The sequence below is a fragment of the Cajanus cajan genome, chromosome 6, assembly GCF_000230855.2.
Source record: "Cajanus cajan strain Asha chromosome 6, NIPB_CcT2T_4, whole genome shotgun sequence".
Taxonomy (NCBI): Eukaryota; Viridiplantae; Streptophyta; class Magnoliopsida; order Fabales; family Fabaceae; genus Cajanus; species Cajanus cajan.
The window spans coordinates 10,482,598-10,507,267 of NC_138522.1; the positions used below are offsets into that span (position 1 = coordinate 10,482,598).

At 29.1% G+C, this 24,670-nt stretch overlaps 2 protein-coding genes across 2 annotated transcripts; one reads left to right on the forward strand and one right to left on the reverse strand.

The window, feature by feature from the left end:
- The first annotated feature begins 4,003 nt into the window (after positions 1-4,003).
- LOC109814546 (uncharacterized) lies at positions 4,004-7,104 on the forward strand. The gene is made up of 5 exons (XM_020379003.3): positions 4,004-4,380; positions 4,474-4,523; positions 4,909-5,032; positions 5,124-5,222; positions 6,230-7,104. The coding sequence occupies exons 1-5, from the start codon at positions 4,206-4,208 to the stop codon at positions 6,847-6,849; spliced, it is 1,068 nt and encodes a 355-aa protein (XP_020234592.1). The 5' UTR covers positions 4,004-4,205; the 3' UTR covers positions 6,850-7,104.
- An 11,760-nt stretch (positions 7,105-18,864) lies between these two features.
- On the reverse strand, positions 18,865-21,300 carry LOC109814549 (transcription factor PRE3). Its single transcript, XM_020379005.2, has 2 exons — positions 20,742-21,300; positions 18,865-19,227 (listed from the first exon to the last, which is right to left on the reverse strand). Exons 1-2 carry the CDS (start codon positions 20,868-20,870, stop codon positions 19,078-19,080), a joined length of 279 nt encoding a protein of 92 aa, XP_020234594.1. The 5' UTR covers positions 20,871-21,300; the 3' UTR covers positions 18,865-19,077.
- Positions 21,301-24,670: the final 3,370 nt, after the last annotated feature.

A 24,670-nucleotide genomic window follows, 5' to 3' on the forward strand; every position in this document is an offset into this window, starting at 1 on the left:
GCAGAACGGGCCGTTCTGAAAACAAAACAGGCTGTTCTGGTTTCAGAACGGGCCGTTCTAGTTTTAGAACGGGTCGTTCTGGTTTCAGAACGGGATGTTTTGGATTCAGAACGGCCCGTTCCAAAACTGAGAATATAATATTCTTTGTTTAATTGTGTTTTTGATCGCTCAAGTATTATAATTATGCAATTTTGATCCCTAAGATTTTAATTGAGTAATTTCAGTCCTTAAAAAATTTTAGTTGTGTAATTTTAGTCTCACAATTTTTAATTGAACAATTTTAATCTCTCAAATATCATAATTGTGCAATTTTAGTCTTTCTCATTAAAAATTTAATAATTTTAAAATTTTAATATATATATATAATGTTTTAAAACTATATAATTGTTTGCTTATTTAAATTACCGTATATTATAATTTTTTTAATGTATTAAATGATATATATTTATTATTAATTTTTAATGGGAGAAACTAAAATCGTACTATTATGATATTCGAGGGACTAAAATTGTTCAATTAAAAATTGAAGGACCAAAATCGCGAATTGCAATTCTTTAAGGACTAAAATTACCCAATTAAAATCTTGTGGATCAAAACTACACAATTATAATACTTAAGAGATAAAAAATGCAATTAAACCAATATTCTTTATTAATTTTATTAAAAAATATAATAATTTTGAAAAATATTTTTTTATAGTAAAAATTTTAAAATTACTTATTTTTATAAAATACAATTGTCTTATAAATAGAGTAATAATTTTTTCTTTTTCTCTTTTTGTTTGAAGAAATATTTAAGTATCACTTTATAATTTTTTGCAACTTATTTAAAATTAGAGGAATAAAATGATAAAAATTAATAAGATAAACATAATAAAATAAAATATATAAAAATATTAATATATTTATTTTATTAGATATAACAACATAATTAAAATATAATTAATAATATATATTTTATAAAATTATTAATATTTTATATATAAAAAAAAATGAAACCGGACGACCCGTTCTGAAACCGGAACGGGCCGTTCTGGTTGCACTTTTGGTGTGTTAATTTTGCACCTAGAACGGGCCGTTCCGGATGCAAAATTAACACACCAAAAGTGCAACCAGAACGCCCGTTCCGGTTTTAGAACGGGCCTTTCTGGGTCCAGGTGTTTTCACAAAAATTGTCATCCACGTATGCATCTATGTGGCATCCACGTGCCCAAAAGTTAACTCCGTTTAAATAATTTGGACGAAAGTCCCACATTGAAATCAATTATTTAATTTGGGACTAAATTAAAACCAATTAATTAGTTTGGGACCAAATTGAGACCAAAAATAAAAGTGGGACTACATTGAAATAAAAAAAAAATTATAAGGGACTAAAATAGGTATTTAACCAAAATAAAAAGTAGCCGGTAAAAAGGAACTAACAAATAATTTTTTTTACTTGGGTCCTAATCCAGTAATCCTATGGGACGGGGAAATCCTAGCATTGTATGTTCTCTTGTCTAGCTACCCTTGATATGGCTGAACAGCAACTTTTATTTTATTTTATATTATTGTAATTATTATTCAGAGGAAAGTAACGGTTACTCTAAAGTTGTTTTTTTTTTAATAGAGGAAAGCAAAATCTTATGATTTTTTAATGAAAGCATTTTTACAATTTTTTAAAAGTTTTTTTTTATCTAATTTAATTTTTATATATCAAATTTATCTATAAATTAATTATAAAATAAATTATCAAATAATTTTATGTTACAATATAAGTTATTTATTATAAGTATAAAACAAAATTTATATATTTAAAATATCTAATTATACAACTTTAAATATAATTTATATGTTCAAATATTATATTTATTTATATGCATAATTTATTATAAATTTTAATTAGTTGTATATAATGAACATCTAACCAATACATTACATACACTAAAATATTAGTTATTAGTTTTATTTATGATCACTGCTCGTTCAACCATAAGGATGAAAATTAGACAGGTGCAAGTTTCTTTCCCATCCCTAATTAAATTTGTATTCTATATCCATTTTCGTTATCAATACTTGACCTATAAACAAATTGTGTTTCATCCTTGTACTAGTTAGGTATTGAGTATACATGTTTTCATCCTATATTTATTTAAAAATTAATTAAATATATTTTTAAAAAATAAAAAAACAAAAATTTTAATATAAAGTTACAATTACAAAATTATATTAATTAAACTTCATCTAATATAAATAAAATAGAATAAAAATTAAATAAATCTCAAGTAATTTTTTTTAAAAAAAGTAAATTAATTTTTGTAAAATTTAAGCTAAGGATAAAAATAGAGACAAGTACGAAACATATAAGTATTGATCAAACTAAATATTTCTCTTCAAAATCGAAATAAAGTTAAATATTCTCCAAAAATTCAAAAATACAAATTTATTTGTCATGTTTACCCAATGGGCAACCCAACTCCACGCTTAAGCAAGGTCAGGGGTTCGAATCCTGCCTTGTGTATGTAGCCGCGTTAAGTCTTGGGGCCAGCTATCCCACCCTTTGAGGTGCCTCCAACATCAGTCCCCTGTACTCTATCTCCTGTCTAGTATTCCCCATCAGTCTACCTTGACGTTGGCAAAGGATAGACAACTGAAATACCTCTTTCTTCCTCTCGAGCCGTCCAGTGAAAAAGCCTGTCTTAGCTTAGGAGACCCCTCAGACAAGGTCAATCCAGGCGAGGAGATTAGTCACTGCTATCGGCGGTGGATACTCCAGGGACGAACCAAAAAAAAAATGGGCAACCCAACTCACATAACAACCCAAATCCCAAATTCCCCCTTAATTCTTCTAACAATTTAGTTGGTTAGCAACATAAAAGTATAACGTTTAACATAAAAGTAAATTATTTTGTTCATCTAATTAAGAGAAAAAAATAATATTAAAAGTATTTAAGTGAAAAAAAGAGAATGAGACTTCACTTTTTGATTATATATTATAAATTATAAAATAAAAATAGTTATAATACACCAACAAATGTTGACTCTAATCCCTTATAATGTGATGAATCAAAGTTCAATTTTTTTGGTAAAGTGCTCACCTTTAGTGTCAAGCATGCCTCAAATAATATCGATTTCAAAAAAAAAAAAACGTGTAAGAAAAGAAAAATGCAATTGGATACCTTATTTATATACTTTAAGATTAGTCTTGTTAACAATACTAATAATTAATTGTGCAACAAGTTTACCATTTGTTATTAGCCTTAAATGTTATGACAAATTTGATTTAATCTATTATGAATTATAAATAATAACATAAGTCAAATTGCTGTAGGAAAAATAATAACATACTTCAAATATAATTTTTAATATTATAAAATTATATTTATTATTATTATTTTTAATATTACATAACATAATATAATAAAATTAAAATAATATTATTTAATCATTATCGATTTATCAATAATTAGTTAACTAATATTAGAGTATTAAATCTTGAACCACAATTTATGACAAAGGGATGAGTGATGACTCGCTCATATGTAGATAATATCCCACATTTAAGTCTTATAAATAGAATACGTGCAAATGCATAGTGCATTAGTGTATACATGATGCCTTTCCCATATATACTATTAATTACTCTATTACTGCCTTGGATTTTGATGTCTTTTTAAAAGTTTCTCAACCTTCATCCTCATTATTGGAACAAGTTGGTTTATTCTCACCTAAAAACAAGTAAATATCTTCAATAATTAACTTATTTTTGCCTATCTTATACATTTTACAAAATTAGAAATGGTAGATAGCATTATCAAATGGAAAATTTTACAACTACGTACACGGGTTGCCACACGAACTGTAAATTCTAAAATTTGTAAAATAGATAGTAAATTTGAGGTCGTTAAACCATTTACTATTTGAAACCAATTTAATTTTATACAAGTCAATATTATCCTAACTTTAACACGAGTCACACATTAAAGTAACCCAAAATATACTATTATATATACTCCAGCCTTATGTGAAAGATTTCTTCGACCAGAATTCTGTTTGTATCCGATTGTTTACTGTGTATATTCAGAATTCTGTTTCGATCTTATTATTTTTTCTCTCTAGTATATTCCCATAATTCTGTTTTTATCTTATTTTTTCTCTCTATATATTCTCATATTCGGTTCCATAAGAACTAGATAGGAAAAAACACATTATTATTATTATTTTTCCATGATGTTCAAGGTGTACCTTGTTTCTTCTTTTCTCTTGGGGCTTCTGCTCCTTGCTCAAGCAAATGGAAATGATAAAAAGATTGGGTTTTATGAACTCAAGAGAGGAAATATGAGGCTGAATTTGACAAATTATGGTGCTACAATTGTCTCCGTCATCGTACCTGATAAACATGGTTTGTTTTATATATCTTAATTACGTATTTATAAGTTGTTTTAATTTATGCTCTCATAACAGCAATCACATAAACTTTTTTTTTTCTTTCCAGGGAAATTAGGTGACATTACGCTTGGCTACGATGATATTGAGCAATACAAGGTATGAAACTTCAACTCTTTTGTGATTCAATCAGATAATCCCCCCCCTAAAAAAAGATTATTTGATTTTATTGTGTCTCTCACTTTGGTTTTATCCTTTTGATTCGGTATGTTTTGTTTGTTTTTTCTGCATGGTGGCATGCTTTAGAGCATTGATCAAATAATATTTTGATGAAGAAATTAACCAAAGCATTGATCGAATTTACGGATTTAACCCAAAATTGTCTTATTGTTCTTCATCATAGTAATTAAGTCAAACGTTCACTTGTGTCCAAATGATTTATTGAAAAGATATATTACAATAAACACGTTTTAAGTTATTCGCCTCATTAAGATCTACTTTTGAGTGAAAAACCAATAATTTGTGACGATGAAACATTTTGCAGAATGACACATGGTACTTTGGAGCTCTTGTTGGACGTGTAGCCAACAGAATTGGTGACGCTAAGTTCACATTGGACGGTCATAAATATAAATTGCCTGCTAATGATCACGGGAACACACTCCACGGTAAATTATTAATTATTATTTCATTTTCTGATTACATTATCGATGGATGGAATTAATTATAACCTTACAATTTGTGCGTATGAAATTTCAGGTGGTTTCACAGGGTTCGGTGATGTTGTTTGGAACGTGAAAAGTCACAAGGAAGATAGCTACATAACATTTACCTACGACAGTCATGATAATGAACAAGGTACAATCTAACTTCTGTTTCTAATTATAATAAGAATACCATGATGGTTCTGTTTTCCAATTAGTAGTAAAATGCATAATAAAGAATTCCATTTAATCTTAATACATACTTTAACCAATTATATGGTAAAATACTACTTAATTTTTTTTATATTTAAATATAAATAAATTTTGATTAAATTAACTTTATTTAATATTCTAAATTCAAAAATACCCATAAGATAATAAATGAGAACACTATCTATAATTAATATAATTAATAATATTTTAGTAAATATAGAATGTATTTTATATATATGAAGTCATAAAATTTAAATGTATTTAACTAGTTTTCTTAATATGTGTGAAATTAGTTTTTATTTACTTATATATAAATAAGAAAATTAATTTTCTAAGTGGTTTGTTCCTTTTCATAAGACTCAATTTATATATCTCTAGTATTAATTTTTACCACAAAAATACTCTTATTGAATGCATTTATGACTTCAACAAATAAGTGAAATTCATTTAATATATATCTCTTAAAATATAATCAATCTCTTATTTTTGTTCTTGAAATATAAAAACTTTAGACACATATATTAAGTATCTTCTTTAGGAGTAATTTTGAAAAGAAGTAGAAACTTAAGACATATATATTGATCGTAACAAAAAAAAATTTAACTTTTTTTAATCTGATGAATTAATTATTTGGATTATATAATACAGACTACGTGAAATATTACGGAAGAAAAACTCTACTTTTAATTAAAGAATAATATTAATAGGACTTATGATATTGTATATAAGTTTTGTGTAATAATAAAGAAAATACTAATCAATGTTCTTAGGGCACCGATTAAAATATAAAAATATTTTTTTTTTATTGAAAAATGTATATGCAATACTCTATCGTAGTTTTTAATAAAACCATTTTTACATATTAATTCTTGCAAGACACCGGTTAACAAAGATTGTTGATCACAAATTTTAAATTAACATTTTATTTATTTGTCTCTTGATTCTTAGGGTTCCCCGGAAGACTTGAAGTTGCTGTGAGCTACATGCTGATTGGCACAGACAAGTATGTAGTGAAAATGATTGCGAAGCCATTGGACAAAGCCACACCAGTGAACCTAGCTCAGCACACATACTGGAATCTAGGTGGGCACAACAGTGGTGACATTCTCTCACACCAGGTTCAGATTTTTGCCTCAAACATCACACCAGTGGACCAAAAACTCATCCCCACTGGAAAGTTCCAATCCGTGAAGGGCACCCCTTATGACTTCCTTGAGCCAAGGGAAGTAGGAAGCAAAATCCATGACCTACCTGGCCTCTATGACATGAACTACGTGCTTGATAAAGGTAGCAATCAGCACTTCAGGAAAGTGGTCATAGTGAAGGATAATGTCTCTGGGAGGAAGCTAGAGTTATGGTCAAACCAACCTGGTTTGCAGTTCTACACTAGTGGCATGTTGACAAGTACTAAGGGTAAGGGTGGTGCCACTTACAATAAGTATGGTGGCATTGCATTGGAGACACAAGGGTTCCCTGATTCTGTGAATCATCCAAATTTCCCATCACAGATTGTGCGTCCTGGAGAGATATACAAGCACTACATGGTATACAGATTCACTGCTAGCTAATTTTATGATCCATTTCATATGTAACATGCCCATGAGTATAGGAGAATGATTCTATAAATATATGACTCATATCTATCATTTTCCATAGTTATCATGTGATTAAGTTTGGGGAATAATCTCTTGGAGTACTTTTCTTTCGACTCTTTCATTGGCTTGGAATAAAGAGAGTGGGCATTAATTGAAAGATATACTATTTGTCATTACTAAAATTAATAGCTAAAATAATTTAATAAGAGATTACATACACTTTTTTTAGTTGTTGGTTTTATGTTATATTTAATTTTAGCTTCTGCAATTTTTTTTATATTAATTTTAGTTTTGAATTTATGTTAATTTTCGTTTTTATTCTTTGAATTTTTTCTTCTTATTAATATTTTTGGCCTAATATCAAGATTTTTTTGTTCATGAGAAAAAATCTCAAGATTAAAACTAATTAAATAAAATTTGTTAAAAAATTAAAAGTGAAAATTTATAAATAAATAAATTTAGAGACCGAAAACATAATTAATAGTAAACGAGGCAAAACTCTCCGATTAATTTTAAAATAAAGTTGTATTTCAAAGACTCAATTTTGACACTGCTGGTTAAAGCAGAAGAATACAAAATGATTTATACATGTCAAAGCAAATCTTAAAGTTAAAATTTTTAAAAATTATTAATAATATTCAAAGATAGACTTTAATTAAAAAATAATTTTCTTCATGGTTAGATTTAGAACTGTACCCCCAAATAGTTCAATTATTTACTTTAGGTATATCTAAATCCTAATACTTAATTTAATTTATTTTCATAAATTTATAAATATAATAATTATATCATTGGGATCAAGTCACTTCATATTTTTGTTTATTTTTCACAAAATAATAAAAACTCTAGAAACAATATGCTATATTAATTATAACAAAGAGATGAAAAGAGAGAGAAAAAACAATTATATACCAATTATATAACTTGCTTAGTTAAGGAGATTAAAAGACTAAACCTACAACTATTGTTAATCAAGAAAAATAATTCGTGATAAAAATAAAATATACTTAGATTAGAAAAATTCGTACTTAAAAAAAAGATTTTTTTTAAATGTAGGTTTTTGTCGGCAAAAATATGTTTAAAAATTTATATAAATAAATTAGTATTTTTTTATAAAAAAAGCTATGAAGGACAAAATGATTTTATTAAAAATAAAAAAACAAAAAATAATTAGGAGAGAAAATATCACCTTTATATATATGATTAGAAATGTATTTCACTTTGTCAAATCGTATATATCAAAGCGAATATTCATACATCAGTTCAGATGAACTATATATATTAGAAGAAGGATATCCCCACAAGAAGAAGAATACAATGTATAATATATGATATATAGTCCTTTCGGGACATATAATATAATTAAAAATATATAATTTAAATATAAATTTTAGTTACTAAAATATACAAATTAGATACTTAATAGTTATATTATCACTATAAAAAATTGTTAATAATGACACTTTATATCATGACACAATATTTATTGCTAAAAACTATTTTTATCTACACTATATATAATATATGTTGGTATATTGTTAAAAAAATGTAGATATAAATTATACTGACATATAATATATGTTGTTAGATCTCATTCAAAATTAATATTGTGCATAACTATATGTCAAATAGATATATTCTTATATGTTTTATACCTATAGTGATACTTTTTATATATCATTATATGTAATATTTGTTTTATAGTGCATATATTATAAATCTATATTTCTTTAAAAGCACATTAATATATATTTATTTTTATTATTAAATTATTATTTTATCTATAAATATTCTACTATTATTATTATTATTATTATTATTATTATTATTATTATTATTATTATTATACAAGAATTGTTACATATAGTGATACATAAAAAGTGTCACTATAGGTATAATATATGTAGGTATATGTCTATTTGACATATAATTATCATAATTTTAGTGTTGATTTTAAATGAGATTTAACAACATATTTTGTGTGTCACTATAGCCTATATCTACACTTTTTAATAATACACCAACATATATTGTAGTTATTGTGTGGGTAAAAGTAATTTTTAGTGACATGTATAGTGTCACTATAAGGTGTGTGTCACTATATGACAATTTTCTTGTAATGTTATTAATAAAGATGATAAGTATTTTTTGTTTTCTCATTCTGTTGGACCGTTTTGTCTCTTAACTTCAATAGAGAGAAGAAGATTACCAAATGAAGAATCATCAAATAGTTGGAGACCGAGGTTGAGAGGGATAATAGGCTTAAACAAAAGAAAATGTCATCCTTCATAGGAGCTCACCCTATTCCTTCCTCAATGGTTTCAAACACCTTTCTCTCTTCAAATATTAACACTTGAGAGATCTTTGGCCAAGAAATCTTCTTCTCTAAGGGTTGAGACTATCTTGCTCAACAAAATTCTATGAGCAAGTGATCAATTCTTTGTGAGCTAATGGGTCAATCACTTGAGATTGCTCAAATACTTTTTTATGGAACTAATAGCTGAAATTCACAAGCTTCGGTCAAAGATGAAAGAACCTAAGACTACCCTCTCATCTACTATTGTCACCAATCAAGAGATTTTGATTGAGAATGAAAAGATTGAGGCTAATTGTTAGATTTAGTTGAAAAATTGAGGCATCAGCTTAAGGCATTAAAGGACATTAAAGTTAAAATGATTGAATAATTTGAAGAGCGTTTTGAGCCTTAACCTTTGAGAAGGATAATGTTGTTGTTACATATGAAGCCTACGAAGCCAAGGCCGAAGAAAAAATTTACAAGGAACATGACAAAGGTTTTCAACATGTTGTTGGTTAACCCATGCGTTTTCTTGAAGTTCCCCCAAGATTTCAATTTGATTTCAAAAAAGATTTTCATACGGAATAATATATGAACCTTATAAATGACATTCTTGATGACACCCTAATTGAAGATTTTGTTCCTTCCACTTCTCAACAAAGATCACCCCAATCGAAGAGGTTGCCGATGATGTTATTAATGAAAAGGAAAAAAATTGATGATAGGTATTTTAATCTTAGAGTATTTCACTTTATTCCAAAACTTAACCGTATTTGTTGATTGTAAAATAAATCACTGTTTTATAGGCACATCCTTAACCAAGTGTCTCTTCAGGAGGGAAACCTTATTTTAGAAGCAAAAAATATTACTTACAAGCTCATCCTTAACCAAGTACGTCCTCAGGAGGGTTTAGAAGCAAAGATATTGCTTACAGACACATCCTTAACCAAGTATGTCCTCAAGAGGGAAGCTTTATTTTAAAAGTAAAGATATTTCTTATAGGCACATCCTTAATTGAGTGTGTCAAGAAGGAAATGTTAATTTAATGTAAAAACATTATTTTATAGGCATTGTCTTAATTGAGTGTTTCCTCAAGAGGGAAGCCTTATTTTATTGTAAAGAGAAACAAATTTAGAAACCTCGTCTTATTATTTATGCCACGAGTGCCTTATTAAAAAAATTTTCGATAAAAATTCTTTCACATTCTTATAGAGATAAAAAATCCTCAAGAGGGAAGCTTTATTTTAAAAGTAAAGATATTTCTTATAGGCACATCCTTAATTGAGTGTGTCAAGAAGGAAATGTTAATTTAACGTAAAAACATTATTTTATAGGCATTGTGTCTTAATTGAGTGTTTTCTTAAGAGGGAAGCCTTATTTTATTGTAAAGAGAAACAAATTTAGAAACCTCGTCTTATTATTTATGCCACGAGTTCCTTATTAAAAACTTTTTCAATAAAAATTCTTTCACATTCTTATAGAGATAAAGAATTGACTAAGGAAAAAAATACACCATTTATATAAGGGTTTCATCTATAGTACATCTTTAGATGTGTAAAATTCTAGGTCCTTAGGATTAACTTCCCATTTAATTCTTCTAACTTGTAATTTCCATTCTTTAAATTTTATCGAACTATGTATAGGTCATCCCAAGTAGTTGCCAACTTCCCCTCTTTCACATTCTTTCTTGCTTCTCCCGTTGATCTCCACACCAGAATTCCTTCATGGAATTATCTTGATTTTACATATGAATTAAATCTTCTAGTCATTTTTCTTTTACATGCTTCGACTATAATGAGTGCTTTTTCTCTGTTTTATTTTATTAAGTCAAGTTTAACTTTTAATTCTTTATCATTATGTCCTTCTTGGAAATAAATTTGTCACAATGAGTGTTCTCCCATATCTATCGAAATCATTGCATCATTTACATAAGTAAGCTGAAAAAAGTGTCTCCTTTGTGGTGATTTGAGGAGTACACCTATAGGCCCACAATACTTCTAATAACTGTTTAGCCCAAGCTCCTTTGGCCGAGCCCAAACGTTTCTTCAATCTTACTAGGATAACTTTATTTGTCGTCGATTCTACTTGCCCACTGGATTGTGGGTGTTCAATTAAAGCCACTTTATGCTTGAGCCTAGGCTTGTTAGAAATTCATTCAACTTTTTATATGTAAACTACAACCTATTATTGGTAATTATGGTGTAGGGAATACCAAAGTGCGTAACAATGATCTTCTAGACAAACTTTTGCACATTATTTCCTGAAGTAGTTGCAAATGGTTTGACCTCAGTCCACTTTGTAAAAAAGTCCACAACTACAAGAAGAAATTTCACATGTCCTTTATCCATAAGGAATGGGTTGAGGATATCAATACCCCATGTTGCAAAAGGCCAAGGTGATAAAATATCGTGTAACTCTTTCACTGGGGTTTTTGTGTTGTTGACATTGCACACATCTTTTTATGAATGCTTCATAATCAAATGTAAGTGTTGGCCAGTAATAACCAGCTCTTAATATATACCTTTATAATCATTTTTCTAGCCCTTAAATGCATCCCACACACTTTTTCATGCACTTCTCTCAACACGTAATCTACTTGCTCTAAATTCAAACATTTAAGCAATGATGTCGAGAACCCTTTTCGTTTCAATTTGTTTGCTATCACCACACATCCCACATATCTTGTTGACTTTATCTTTATCTTCTTAGCCTCCAAAGGGTCTTCAAGTAATATTTCTTTGGTGATATAGAACAAGATATTGTTCATCCATTCTTTGGTTAAAGCTGCAACCTATAAACATTTTGTGGAGATAAAGAGAGACACTAGAAGGGGAGGTTGAATAGCATAAAAAAAAACTCACACTTTTTAGAAATAATGAAATAATAGCTTTGTGAAGAAGTGTAGACAAAGGGATAAGAAATTAAACACAGAGTATTCTTATACTGGTTCGTCTCGACTACTGAGATTACATCCAATTTTTGATCCAACTAGATCAAGTTCCACTATCTTATGCAAAGATACAAGTATTCTTTTATTATGTCACTTTTGGCTCAAACCTAAGTATTCCTTGAATTGTCTCTTCAAGCAACTATCCAAGTATTCTTTTAACATAAAGTCTTTCCAGGCTTTAACAACTGAGTATTTTTTTACAAACAAGCCTTTCTAGGCTCAAATCAACAAGTATTCTTTTATAGTCAAACCTTTTTAGTCAAAGCAACAAGTATTCTTACAGTCAAGCCTCTCCGAGCTCAAAGTAATAACACAAAATTAAAGTTGGATAAGCTAACTATATCATTTCCTCTTACTATCAAAATGTGATACAACCAATTAAGTGTAGAGACTTTTTACAGAAAGAAAAAATATAATTTCCTCCTTGTCATTACATGTTCTCTCGAGAAATCTACTAAAGGTTCATCATAATGCCTCATTTCCTCCTCATGTATATTCATTTGTTTAAAGGTTTTCCAATAAAGTATGTTAGCCGAACTACCCTGATGATACAATTATTAATCCCCACACTAATAACCATTAAGTCATCCTAAATAGGATCTACTCCCTGAAAATTTGCATCAATGAAATAGATGGTCGGCATCCTTGATTTTCTCTTTTCTTCCACCATATTTATTGATCTTATAACTCTCAAATGCCTCTTTTACAACTCTCAAATCACCCATTTCAATTGGTCTCTTGAGCAATTATGAGTTCTTCCTTTTTTTTTTCTTGAATGACTATGTTCTTACTTTGTTTTCTTTTCATCTATTTCTCTTTGACGTCCTCAAGGTACATAATTAGGGATGGCAAAAATACCCGTACCCGTGGGTATCTGCGGATAAAATCCACTATGGATAATAAATGGATAGGCTAATTGGGTACCACCGGATAATGGGGACGAATAATTTTTTACCCGTTTATAAACGGGCGGGGGCGGGTATGATGATATCCATACCCACGGCTACCCGTTTAATAATATTTTTTAGATATCCTAATTATCTTTGTATCACATAAACCTAAAATTATACTCTCTCATCTTATTTTCTTACAAAAGTGAGGTTAATGAAATTAACATGTGTTAAGCATGTTATAGAATTATGTTGGATGTAATTTGATTAATTTTCTAGCTTTGATTGGACCAATAAGATTTATGTATTTTAAGTTATTTACTCCTGTTTGGAATTATGAGATTGAATTATTATAGTTTTGCGATGAGACTTTGACTTATTTATGAGATTAATGTATTTTAAGTTATTGATTATCTTGCATTTTTATTATTATTTCAACAAAATCAACATTAAACACAAAATTAACACTAAATTTCTATTTTTAATATTTCAATGACATTAAATATAAACTTAAAATTATTTATAATATAATTTTTTTAATTTTTTAAAAAACTTATAAATATCCACGGATATCCATGGATATCCGTGGGTATTTAATAAATTCATGGATACCCGCTTAATGGATACCCGTGCGGATATGGGGTGGGTATGAGGCCAATTTTCATCCAGCAGGGCGGGGTGGGTTTACTATTACCCACCCCCATGGAGCCCCATTGCCATCCCTATACATAATTCTCTCCTCTTCGATCTTGCTCCTAGCTTGATCCATATGCCCTAGGTGATGAATGAGCCCGCTTCAAAATAGTTAGTATTTTTGAAGTTAGTGTTTGATCTAGAATTCACGCCCTACTAGTGTTAAAGGGTGTGTAAGTGGTGTACTGAGGACCTCTAGGTGGGTAACTCCTAGAACTATCCCTTCCTTTTCCTTTCTAGGGATTGCTCCCTTTCATTTTCCTTTTTACCAGAAACAACCTCGACTTTAGCTTGATTTCTGGATTCATCCAACTCTTCCATCTACATATACTTCTCAACTCTTCTTCTTAGATCATTCACATCCAATAAAGGTTTTTTACACAAACTATTTACAAAAGGTCTCAATTTCAAAGTTGTATTTAGTCTATCCATTGTAATTGTTGCAATCAAATTTTTGATTTCCATAGTAACTTGTTAACCTATCCATGAAGGATTGAAGAGATTCCTTTTTTTCCTATCATAGATTTGCCAATGTTAGACATGTTAATTGATAAGGCCGGCTAGTGGTGAATTGAACATTGAACAATGTTGCCAACTCTTCAAAAGAATTTATTGACCTATGGGGTAACTTAATAAACTAGCTAAGTGCCCTAGCTTTCAAAGATGTCGAAAAGATACAACACAAAGTTGCATCTTCTTGAGTAAGCAGGGTTACTAATTGTGTTAAGTATACATTTATAAGTTCGTCTAGATTAGTGGAGCCATCTTAATTCTTTACAAGAAGACTTCTCCAATTGTTTGATCATACAATATCCATGATTCTCTAGGGCATCATGTTCCCAAGCTTTCCTGATTACAATCACTTCTTCTCTCAATATTCTTACAACATTAGAGAGATCAATTTGATCCTCTATAGCCACCAACCCTAACTCCTATTTGGGTTGTATATATAGCACTCACGTTCTTTCTTGTAGCTACCATTCTTCCAAAGCTCTCATTCCAACAAAAGTCACTCTAATGCTCAAGTCAATCTTCAACCTCAAACAAGTCAACATAATAAATGTTGTAAAATATTCGATCAAAAAGTTTTTATTCTCTCCTTAATACGTCATTATTTATATTAACCTTATTGGGTCTAAGATTTAATGATAGGCTCAATAACCATTTGATTGCCTTTGATTAGTGCTTCTGCTACATTGTTGAAATGTTTACTCACAGTCCTTAGTAGGAACCCGAGGAATCTTCAATTTTACCCCTTGGTTATAAACCCTACAAGTATACAACTCATATAGGTAAAATAATACATCATGTTCAAAAACAGGAGTTTTGTTAAGTGAGAAGTAGACTCATTAAGCGACCAAACTCCTTTAGAGCTTGTCCCTGAGCAAGCTATTCTTGCTAAATGAAATAAACTTTGTGGCTCATCTTAATGGGCAAGCTCTAGCTTGTTAGGTGACCAAACTCCTTTAAAGCTTGTCATTAAGTGACTATAGCTCATAATACGGGCTAAGCTTTTTTGTGGGTTGTCACAAGGTGAGTCACATCTTGTTGGGTGAACTTACCCAACAAAGCCACCCACGGAACCATATTCTCGTTGAACAACCACCATGTCACCGAGCAAGAACACAAATCTTAGGTTGGTGTTCATCGACTATGAAGGCGCGACAAGCGAGATGCATTTCTCATGGGTAAGAGAGCAAAGATCCACTATGGAACTTGCCATCTCTCTTCAAATCCATCCACCACATTCCACTATCAACACATGCAACTAAGAAAAACACTTCTCCACATCACAATAAACTAAAAAATTACTAGAAACCTTACATGCAACAATATTATAACTCAAATTCATCAACTTTTTTTCAACCCCAAGAACACCCAAAATCTCCAACAACATAAAACTCAGATTCTCAACATTCATCCATCAATTCAACACAACACAACTTCAACAACACTTATAAACAACAATCAAGCTTCCATTACCTTAATCACTTCAAAATTTGAGAAACTCAAGAGGAAAGGGGATAACTATAGATTTTCAAGCTGCGACTTCTCTCTACAATTCCAAGCTTCATAGCTCGAATTATGACTTCTACAACTCAGACTATCGATCAAGAGAAGAAAAATGATCTTTCAACAAAATCAAATCAAGGATCAGACTTTGTTGTTTCTAGAACATTTCTTTCTAAGATTCTAAAGTTATGAACTTATGATGTTCTTTTTGCAAATCCGCCTTATATACTCCAACTTTTCTCAAGCCATCTCTCGCATACTTAAACTATATCTCTCTATAATTTAAGCTTATGGTCATCTGAACACTAACCCTCACTCCCAACATGGTCCAAACACAACAAAATGACTTAAAACACAACAAAAAAACTTAAAATAACACAAAACATCACTTCTTAGTTACATATATAATAAATATACATAATTAAGAAAATATGGTGTTACACGAACCAATCGATCTGGTCTATTTTAACAATCAAGCTATTAATATTTATTTCTTTCTCGATCGTTAGTACTTTTGTTGAGGGTGATGTCACATTAAGCCTTGATTAAACTATTTCTAGAGACAACCATTATGTTAGCCTTGTAATACATAAGATATATTTGACTTAAATATGTGTTTCGTCCCACAAATATGAGATAAATTATTTATTGATCCCTCAAATTTAAAATTAATTTTTTAGTATATATAATTTTAAAAAATATCTTATTTTAGTCCTTTTGCTCAAATATTATTAGTTAATCTATGAAATAATAGAAAAGTTTATTTGATTAATTCAATGTTAACTTCTCTACCCTTATATGCTTCCTTTCTTTTTTTTAAATTTATAAGATTGTGGTGAGGAAGATAGTAAATATCCCCAAGAAACTTCTCTTATGGGGGTGGGGGAAAAAGAAGATCTTATGAATAAAGTGAGATAAAATTTATTGTCCATCCAAAAAGCCATAGGTGATTGGAAGTGAAAGATGTTGAGTCTTTTAATGACTCACTCTTCAAAAAGTGAAAATGGTGCCTATTTCATTTAAAGGACACCATTAATTAGGGGAGAATACTAGATTCCAAATACATTGGTTGAGAGAATTTTTACGGGGAGATGTTAGTAGCATAGCTTCAATTTGGCGGAGAAACTTGAGAAAGGTGCGTGGGGGACATGAACAAACACAATGGTTTAAGTTATAAAGTGAAAAATGGGAGAAGTGAACCAAACAACATTTTGGATGGACAATTGGTTGGGAGACCAATGTTTGGCAATGTCTCACCCAATGGCTTTTCCTGAAATAATGAACAACAACAACTTTTAATTTGTAAATATGAGAAATTGAGTCAAAGATGAATTGCCGTGGATCTGAAATGGAGAAGGTGGATCGCATGAGAAACTGTCCAATGGAAAACTTTATAAGAATTATTGCAAAATGTTAAACTGCATAAAAGGAAATACAACACTTGCACAAATTGGTAAGTTAAAGATCCCCCAAAAGCAACAATTTTGTTCCAGAAGCTTTATCATAATGGACAACGCATTACTAACAACCTGAAAAGAAGAACATACAGTTGAGTGACGCTGAATGTATATGCAACTTTTGTCACAGAAAAAACAACCTTTCACATTTTTTTTTCTCACGTAGGGAGATAGACAAACTGTGGAAGAATGTTATAAGTGGACATCTATAACCATTGTTTTACAACAAAATACAGTGCAAGATATCATCCAAGCGTCACATAAATTCTCCTCTAAGACCGAGCGGCAAAGGTGGCAGGTGCTATAGTGTGCGGTCATATGGAATATTTGGGAACATATGAACAATTGTGTGTTCAAAAGTTTTGGTTTTGACAGTCAAAATTAAAGAAAGATATCTACTTCACAACTTAGACCTGGTTTAGGAATTAGGATAGATAATCTTTTTATAATTATTGCTTTGATCAACGTATGCTAGTCTTGGAATGCGTTTAACCGGTGCTCATATATAAATAATCAAGATTACTGCTGAAAGTATTAGTAAGAGGTACGCTGTTGCATCAAATTTTACGGAGGACGTTTTTTTTCGAAGTGTAAGCACTAGTTGGATTATTTTTCTAGTTACAGAGGATAAGGAATATTGTGTATACAAAGTCTGAATTCAGTTTTTACTACAACTTCCATTATGCAGGGTGAGGTGATACAATAGAGGAGGGGATTTACCTTGATAGGGTGTATGGGTGGGTTTGCAATCTCTTGTATATATGGGTTGGGTACTAATTGTATCTTATACTCTTAATGAATTGTCAAATAAAATTTATTTATTAGTATTTTTTTTATAAAAATATTACAATGAATTTGGTTAATGTTATATTTAATTGTTTAAATATGCTATTGTTTATTATGTTTAAAAAATTAAAATAAACCATTTTAAAATTATAGAAACTAAAATAATAAATTTTAAATTTGAGAGATAAAAAAAATATATTTTAAATTTGAGGGATTAAAAATATTTTGAATTAGTCAATATTTTTATTTTATTTTATATAACTTAAATATATAATAAATACATATATTTTGAATATATAGATTATATTATTACTAAAAAATTTATTACATAAATTATATTCTAGATTTATGATAAATAATTTATTTTATGATATACGATTACTTTTACTATTGATTTTTTTTTAAAAATTATTAAAATTTTATTTTTAAAAAATTATAGATTAAAGACAAAAAAAATTCTAAAAATGTTCTTGTTAAAAAAATAAAATAAAAAACACTACTCTCAATTAAAAAAAATAAAAATAAAAAAATAAAAAAAGGGTTCCCATAAATACTCTCTTTATAATCAAAATTTTATAATTTATAAAGAGATGACGTTCTCCCAGCAAATGAAGTTGAATTAAAGTCTATTATTTGCATGATGTCTGATTTGAAAAGAAATGAACCTTTTAGGATAATCATTAATCTAATATTTGAGTGTCTAAGAGATAACATTGAACTAATTACTTCAGTATTTAACTAGCATTACAGCTAGTTATTCATTTGAGGCTATTACGGTCCAGATTATAGGGAACCTTTTTCTATGATGAAATATTAAAAACAGTAGGTTCAAACTTCAGACCAATTAAAAATAAATTGTCCATCTAATATCTACGTGTGCTTAGAAAGAGAAAATGCATAGTATTTAGCAAAGCACGAACTTTGAAGTTTTTATTTAATATCTAAAGAAATTGGGCTTTGCAAAAGCAGTAATCATGCATATTAGTGGACAAAAGCCAGTACAAAAAAGTGAAGTACGAGAAGAGAATAAGAAATACACGACTACTGGATCGGCTCACAAGTTCTGAAAGTTCTAATTAACTATGAATAATACGATAAACTAATCGACCGATCTATTTATTGCATAAGTAAATTTCTAATTATTGCAGCTTGTGCCGTGTCAGTTGTAGCCAAAAGCTCAGATAAACGTTCACTTAGGTCGTCCACTTCCCTGTGTAAGCTTCTGATATAGTTGCATGTCTCTTGCAACACCTTGGAAGCTGAAACCTGAACGCATTCAAAATTCATTTTATTAAAAGTGTTCAACGGTGTATATCAAAATTCACAACATAAACATTTTGTAATATATAGCAGCATAAAACATGTACTAACAATGTACATAGTTTTACGTCGTTACTATGTAAATTAGATTTGTCGACCTAGACAATAAATAACTAAAAGGTTATATATCAGGATGATGTCTAATTGATTCAGTGTTTTACACTATCATATACTCATTAAACTCGTGGAAAAATATTCATAAATTACTCCTAAATGTTAAGTAATACTTAGAGAAAGAGAAAGAAGAGTATAAAATATAGATATAAGTAATACGATATGAAGAGAGAGAGAGAGAAAAATTGTAGATGTTTGATATATAGAGCTGTTTCTGATAAAAAAATAATAATAATAATATAGAACTGTTTATATATCATTATTATTCCTTTTTTCCATCAATTTCAGACAGAAAAGATCTTAGAAATGCTGTACAGATTAACTTACAAGTAAGAAGAGTCATAGAAGTGTTTTAAATATAAACAAAATGTAAATTTAGTTTGGCGAAAAAGTATTTCTGAAGATCCAAGAAAAACATTTATTTTTGTGATTATCTCCACATTTTCTTCCCTAATAATTAAGAATATATTTCTTTTTTAGTTTTGATTTTGATCCTTCTAATTTTTTTTATTTTTTATCCTTAAAAATTTAAAATTATCATTTTTAATCTATGTTATTATATAATCATTTTTAATTACTTATTTGCTTATTAAAAATTTAAGTAATCATTTCAAGTGTTACTCATAATTATTAGCAGTATCATGTTAATGTGTGATATTTCTAAATTATTTTATAAGTCTTTGAAAAAAAAATTGCTTATATACCTTAAAATTATTGTTAGAGATAAAAAATAATAATTTTAAATTTTAGAATGGTGAAAATAAAAAAAAAATATTCTACTGTACTAAAATTAATGTTTAAAATTTTTAAAAAGATAAAAAAAAAAAAAAAGGAAAAAAAGTTTATAGCTAGAGATCGAAATCAAAATTCACACATTCTACATAAATTTAAAAATATTTAAACTTATTTTTTTATTTATGAAAATTATAATAACAGTAAAGTTTAAACTTAAGATTCGTAGATACTCCACCAACTTCACCACTAGGCCTACTAGTAGTTCAATTAAGAATATATCTAGGGAAAACTATGTTGGGTACCCATTAAAGCACTAAAAATTACCACTTGCGTTTATCAAAATGACAAAATCATGGTCTCTTCCAACATAACGAAAACAAAAGCCAGTACATAATTAATATACAATCACTGATGTACTGATGATTCTTTAAAATGATGACATATCTACTTTAAACCCCTAACCGTGCATCATTGTATACTAATTTTTGAGCTCAATTAAAGGAAAACTACCAGTTATTAGGTAAATGTAAATGTGCACATTAACAAAGAAAGAAGCAGAAATTCCCTTGTAGAACTCAGAAAAAATAAATAAATTAAATGTAGAAAGGAACCTTGTCAGAGCTTCTATCACGAATCTCTGGAAGAAGCTGTTGCAACTTGGACACAAGATCATTGATCTGATCATCGGTGATATTCCTTGAACTACTTGTTTGCCTTGACCGTGATCTCCTGCTAGACATCTTATATATATATAAATGTAATTTATAAATCAATTGCTTTAGGTCTAATTGTGAATCCTAGCAACAATATGTGTATGTTGAAGATGGGAATTTGAAATTGGTTATAGTGATGGGAAAAGTAATTAAGCAGTGAGTGGTCAAAAGAAGAAGAGATCAATGGGATTGTAGAGTGTGTACAAGGACTGTAGCAAGCAATAGCTAGTGATGTTGGGGATCGAGAAAGAAATTAAGACAAGTAATGCATGGGAGAAAGAAGAGGGCTATGGTTGTATTTAAATAGTGTTTTGGAGAGAGTGAGAGAAAGAATCAACCATCTTTCTAGAGATATGCTATAATATCGTCCCACTGTGTTCCCAAATTGGGGTTAGAATTTTCAGAGTACCGTGTGCATGTTTCAAGTGAGAGAAAGTGAAAGAGAGAGAAAGCCTTGTTCTTTTGTTTTCGACCTTCTCAGTGTGTCAGTCTCTACACGCAATACCATGTTATCTAAAGATTTCCAACAATGCTATAGTGCAAAAAATTACTATTATGTTCTTGGGATATTTTAATTAATTTTGAGGGTGTAGCCCTTTAGATGCAAGGGCTCGCAACCTATTTAACAAAATCTTAACGACTACTCTTTCCAATAATACCCAAAAATGTGTGAGCTGCGAGTGAGGTCACTTCTTATTAAAATAAGCAAATGATTAACCAGCATTAACAACAATGAAAAGTTTCATCCAAGATCTTTATAGATATTATTTATATAAGAGAATAAAATAATGGGTAGACAAAATGGGGGAACAGCAAATTAGGGTAACGTGATCACCGAGGACTTAAGTTGACTAGTCAATGCAAACTCTCCATCCATGTTCTTAATTGCTCAAACAAGGACATGGTGATCTCCCAGGCGTTTTTCAGAAACAGGACTTTTTCCAATTTCCAATTGACCAATATCATCCAAAAAGAAGAAAATAACACATTGGCCAACTGTTTCTAATTTTTGGTGAGAGAAAATGAAATTGTATATTAACAATAGATAGTAAATTTGCAGGCGCATATATATGAGTTTTGGATTATGGTTAGGGCTTGGCTATTGGTAAAAGGGAGCATATATAGCATATGTTCTCATCATACATTGAATGGTGGTTAAATCTCGTGCATTATTTCTCATATCTTTATATATAGCAGTTAGGGAGGCTGAAATTTGGTCATGTACTGTGATGCTTGATGTTTGAATACCCCAAATTCTGCATAATGATATCAGAAAAGAAATTTTAATGATCACGGTTACATTTGCATTGTTTTTAGTTTTTCATATTAAAATTGGGGCTTGAAAGCGAGGAGGAGGACTATAGGGGGTTGGTTTTCAAATGTCTAATTTTAAGAGTGTCATCTTGTAGTCCTTATCAATTATTTTCTCTATATATTCTTTCGAAAGTTATTTGAGTGGGTGTAATAGAAGGTAAATAAATAAAAATTGAATAATATATTGTGTTTGGTTTAACTTATTTTATATGTAAAATACTTATATTTTTACAGCTTTTAATTAAGTTTTTAAATATATGTAATTATTTATTTAAAACTAATCTAACCAAATTAACAAGGGCAGTTGTTAAATATTTATTGAGTGTATTATATATAATAGAGTAAGAAAGAAATCTAATAAACATGAGTGTAAATAATGATTTTATGAAGATTTTTTATGGAATTCAACCTTATAAAAAGGATGTAGTGAAAATTTTGTAAATAATGTAAAAAGAAATCATGTCAAATAGAGTTTTAACCGACTTAAAAAAAATGATAGTACTTTTGTAAATAAAGTAAAATTTTATATGTCGATTAGACAAACATTTGATATAAAAAGTACTTTTTATTGTTAATTAAAAAAATCATCATAAAATGTTTTTTAAAAATTTACAATGACTCTAAAAAATTGTAATTTGCACTTTTTAACTTTATATTTTTGCTCTTCTCTTTCATTGTCTCTAGGTAAATTATCTTTCTCTTTTACTTTTTTTTTTCATTTTTTATTGATATTGTGTGGTGACATGGAAGCAAACATGATGGTGGAATTAGCGAACAAGGTAGTGGAAAATGACATGAAAGAAATATTGTGGAAGTTAACTAGTTGTGGAAGTTACCATTGCAAAATGCGAAGACTTTGTCATGGTACCATTTCAAAAAACACAGAAGATAAAGAACAACAACAAATGGAAAGAGAGTGATAGAGAAAAAATGGTTGACCTAAAAAAAAAGACTTTTTATGTAAAGTGTTTTTATAACCAACATAAAAAAAATAAAAAATAAAAAAAACTTACTATGTTGATTCATTGATCAACACAAATAATTAAGACTTTTTATTACGCTTATATCTAATTGGATTTGAAAGTGACATAAAAAATCTATTATAACTGTTATCAAAAGTGTTTTGCACACTAATGAAAGGTGTGAGAATAAGTATTGTTTCTTTTTCTTTTAAAAATTATAGGCATCCTTCATAAGATGTTGCTCAAATAAGATAGGGTTATTGTAAGTATAAAAAACTTTTTCTCTAAATATTTTCCATAATTATATATCTAAGAGTCAAAAATCCTATGTCATTAATTAAGTTAAAATAATCTTGTATTAATTTATCCATATTCAATGTTAATAATCAATTGTACTATTTGATAATAGCTAAACATACACTCTTATTGCTAAATGCATTCTCCTTTTCTTTCTTTAGTTTTTTTTTAAAATAATATCCTTAAATACATTTTTTTCCTTTCCCCTTTTTTCACTTGTTCAAATGCCTCTCCTCTTTTTTTTTTATTTCTTTAATTTACTTCTCCATACAAGTGTTAACTCTTCATTTCCTATATATTTTTTGGGGTAATACTTTTTGTTTACCTTCTCTCTTACTTTGATAATTTGATTCTTTCCTCTCTATTGATATTCTTTCTATGTGACGCTATTATGCATTATGGCAATAATTATATGTCTCAAGATATAAGGAGAACAACATTGCGGGGGGAAAACATTGCTAGAGAAGGAAGAATCGAACAATCAAAGAAATAGAAAAGAAAAATGAAGAGTGTTGCGGAGAATAGAAAAGGAAAGAAAATGTAACAATTAAGAGGAGTACTGAAAGGTAGAGAAGGGAGGGGTATATGAACAAGTGAAAAAAAAAAGTATTCAAGTTATTGGGGAAAAAAGGAGAAGAGGGAGTAGATTTAACAATAAAAAAGGCACATACATTTAGAAATTGCGTTTTAGACATAACAAAAGCCACTCTATAGTTGAGTCCAATGTGACTTAGAATATAGTGCTAGACTAAAGGTCCATGAGGAGTGTTTAGGTTGAACTTCGCAACAAATAATCCATTTGCAAGGCAATTTGAATTCACATAGAAGAAAGAGTTATACCTTCTCCAAGAGTATAATCACACAATATAATACTCTTATAAATAGGTAAATATTTCCCAATTAACCTCTACCCAACTCATAATATTGATATCAATAGGACACATTCAATAGATTTAAATACACTTTTTTTCTTCTAAATCTATCATCATCTACTAAAATCCTTTCTAACTTGGATATAGAGATACTTTTGTGACTACTTCAACAATCCGTAAAAAACCACCTTTGTCATTCTAGATAGGACTCTCGCCATAAAAGCTTCTCAAAGCTCGATCAAAATTAAAGGACACCAAACACTTCCAACCAATTCAGTTAGAGGAAGGTGTTTTCTATAATTAACTCGTTGATCTATATGCAAAAGTGGGTAGAGAGAAAAGTATAGAGGGTAAAAATAATGGAAATATATTTTATACAGTA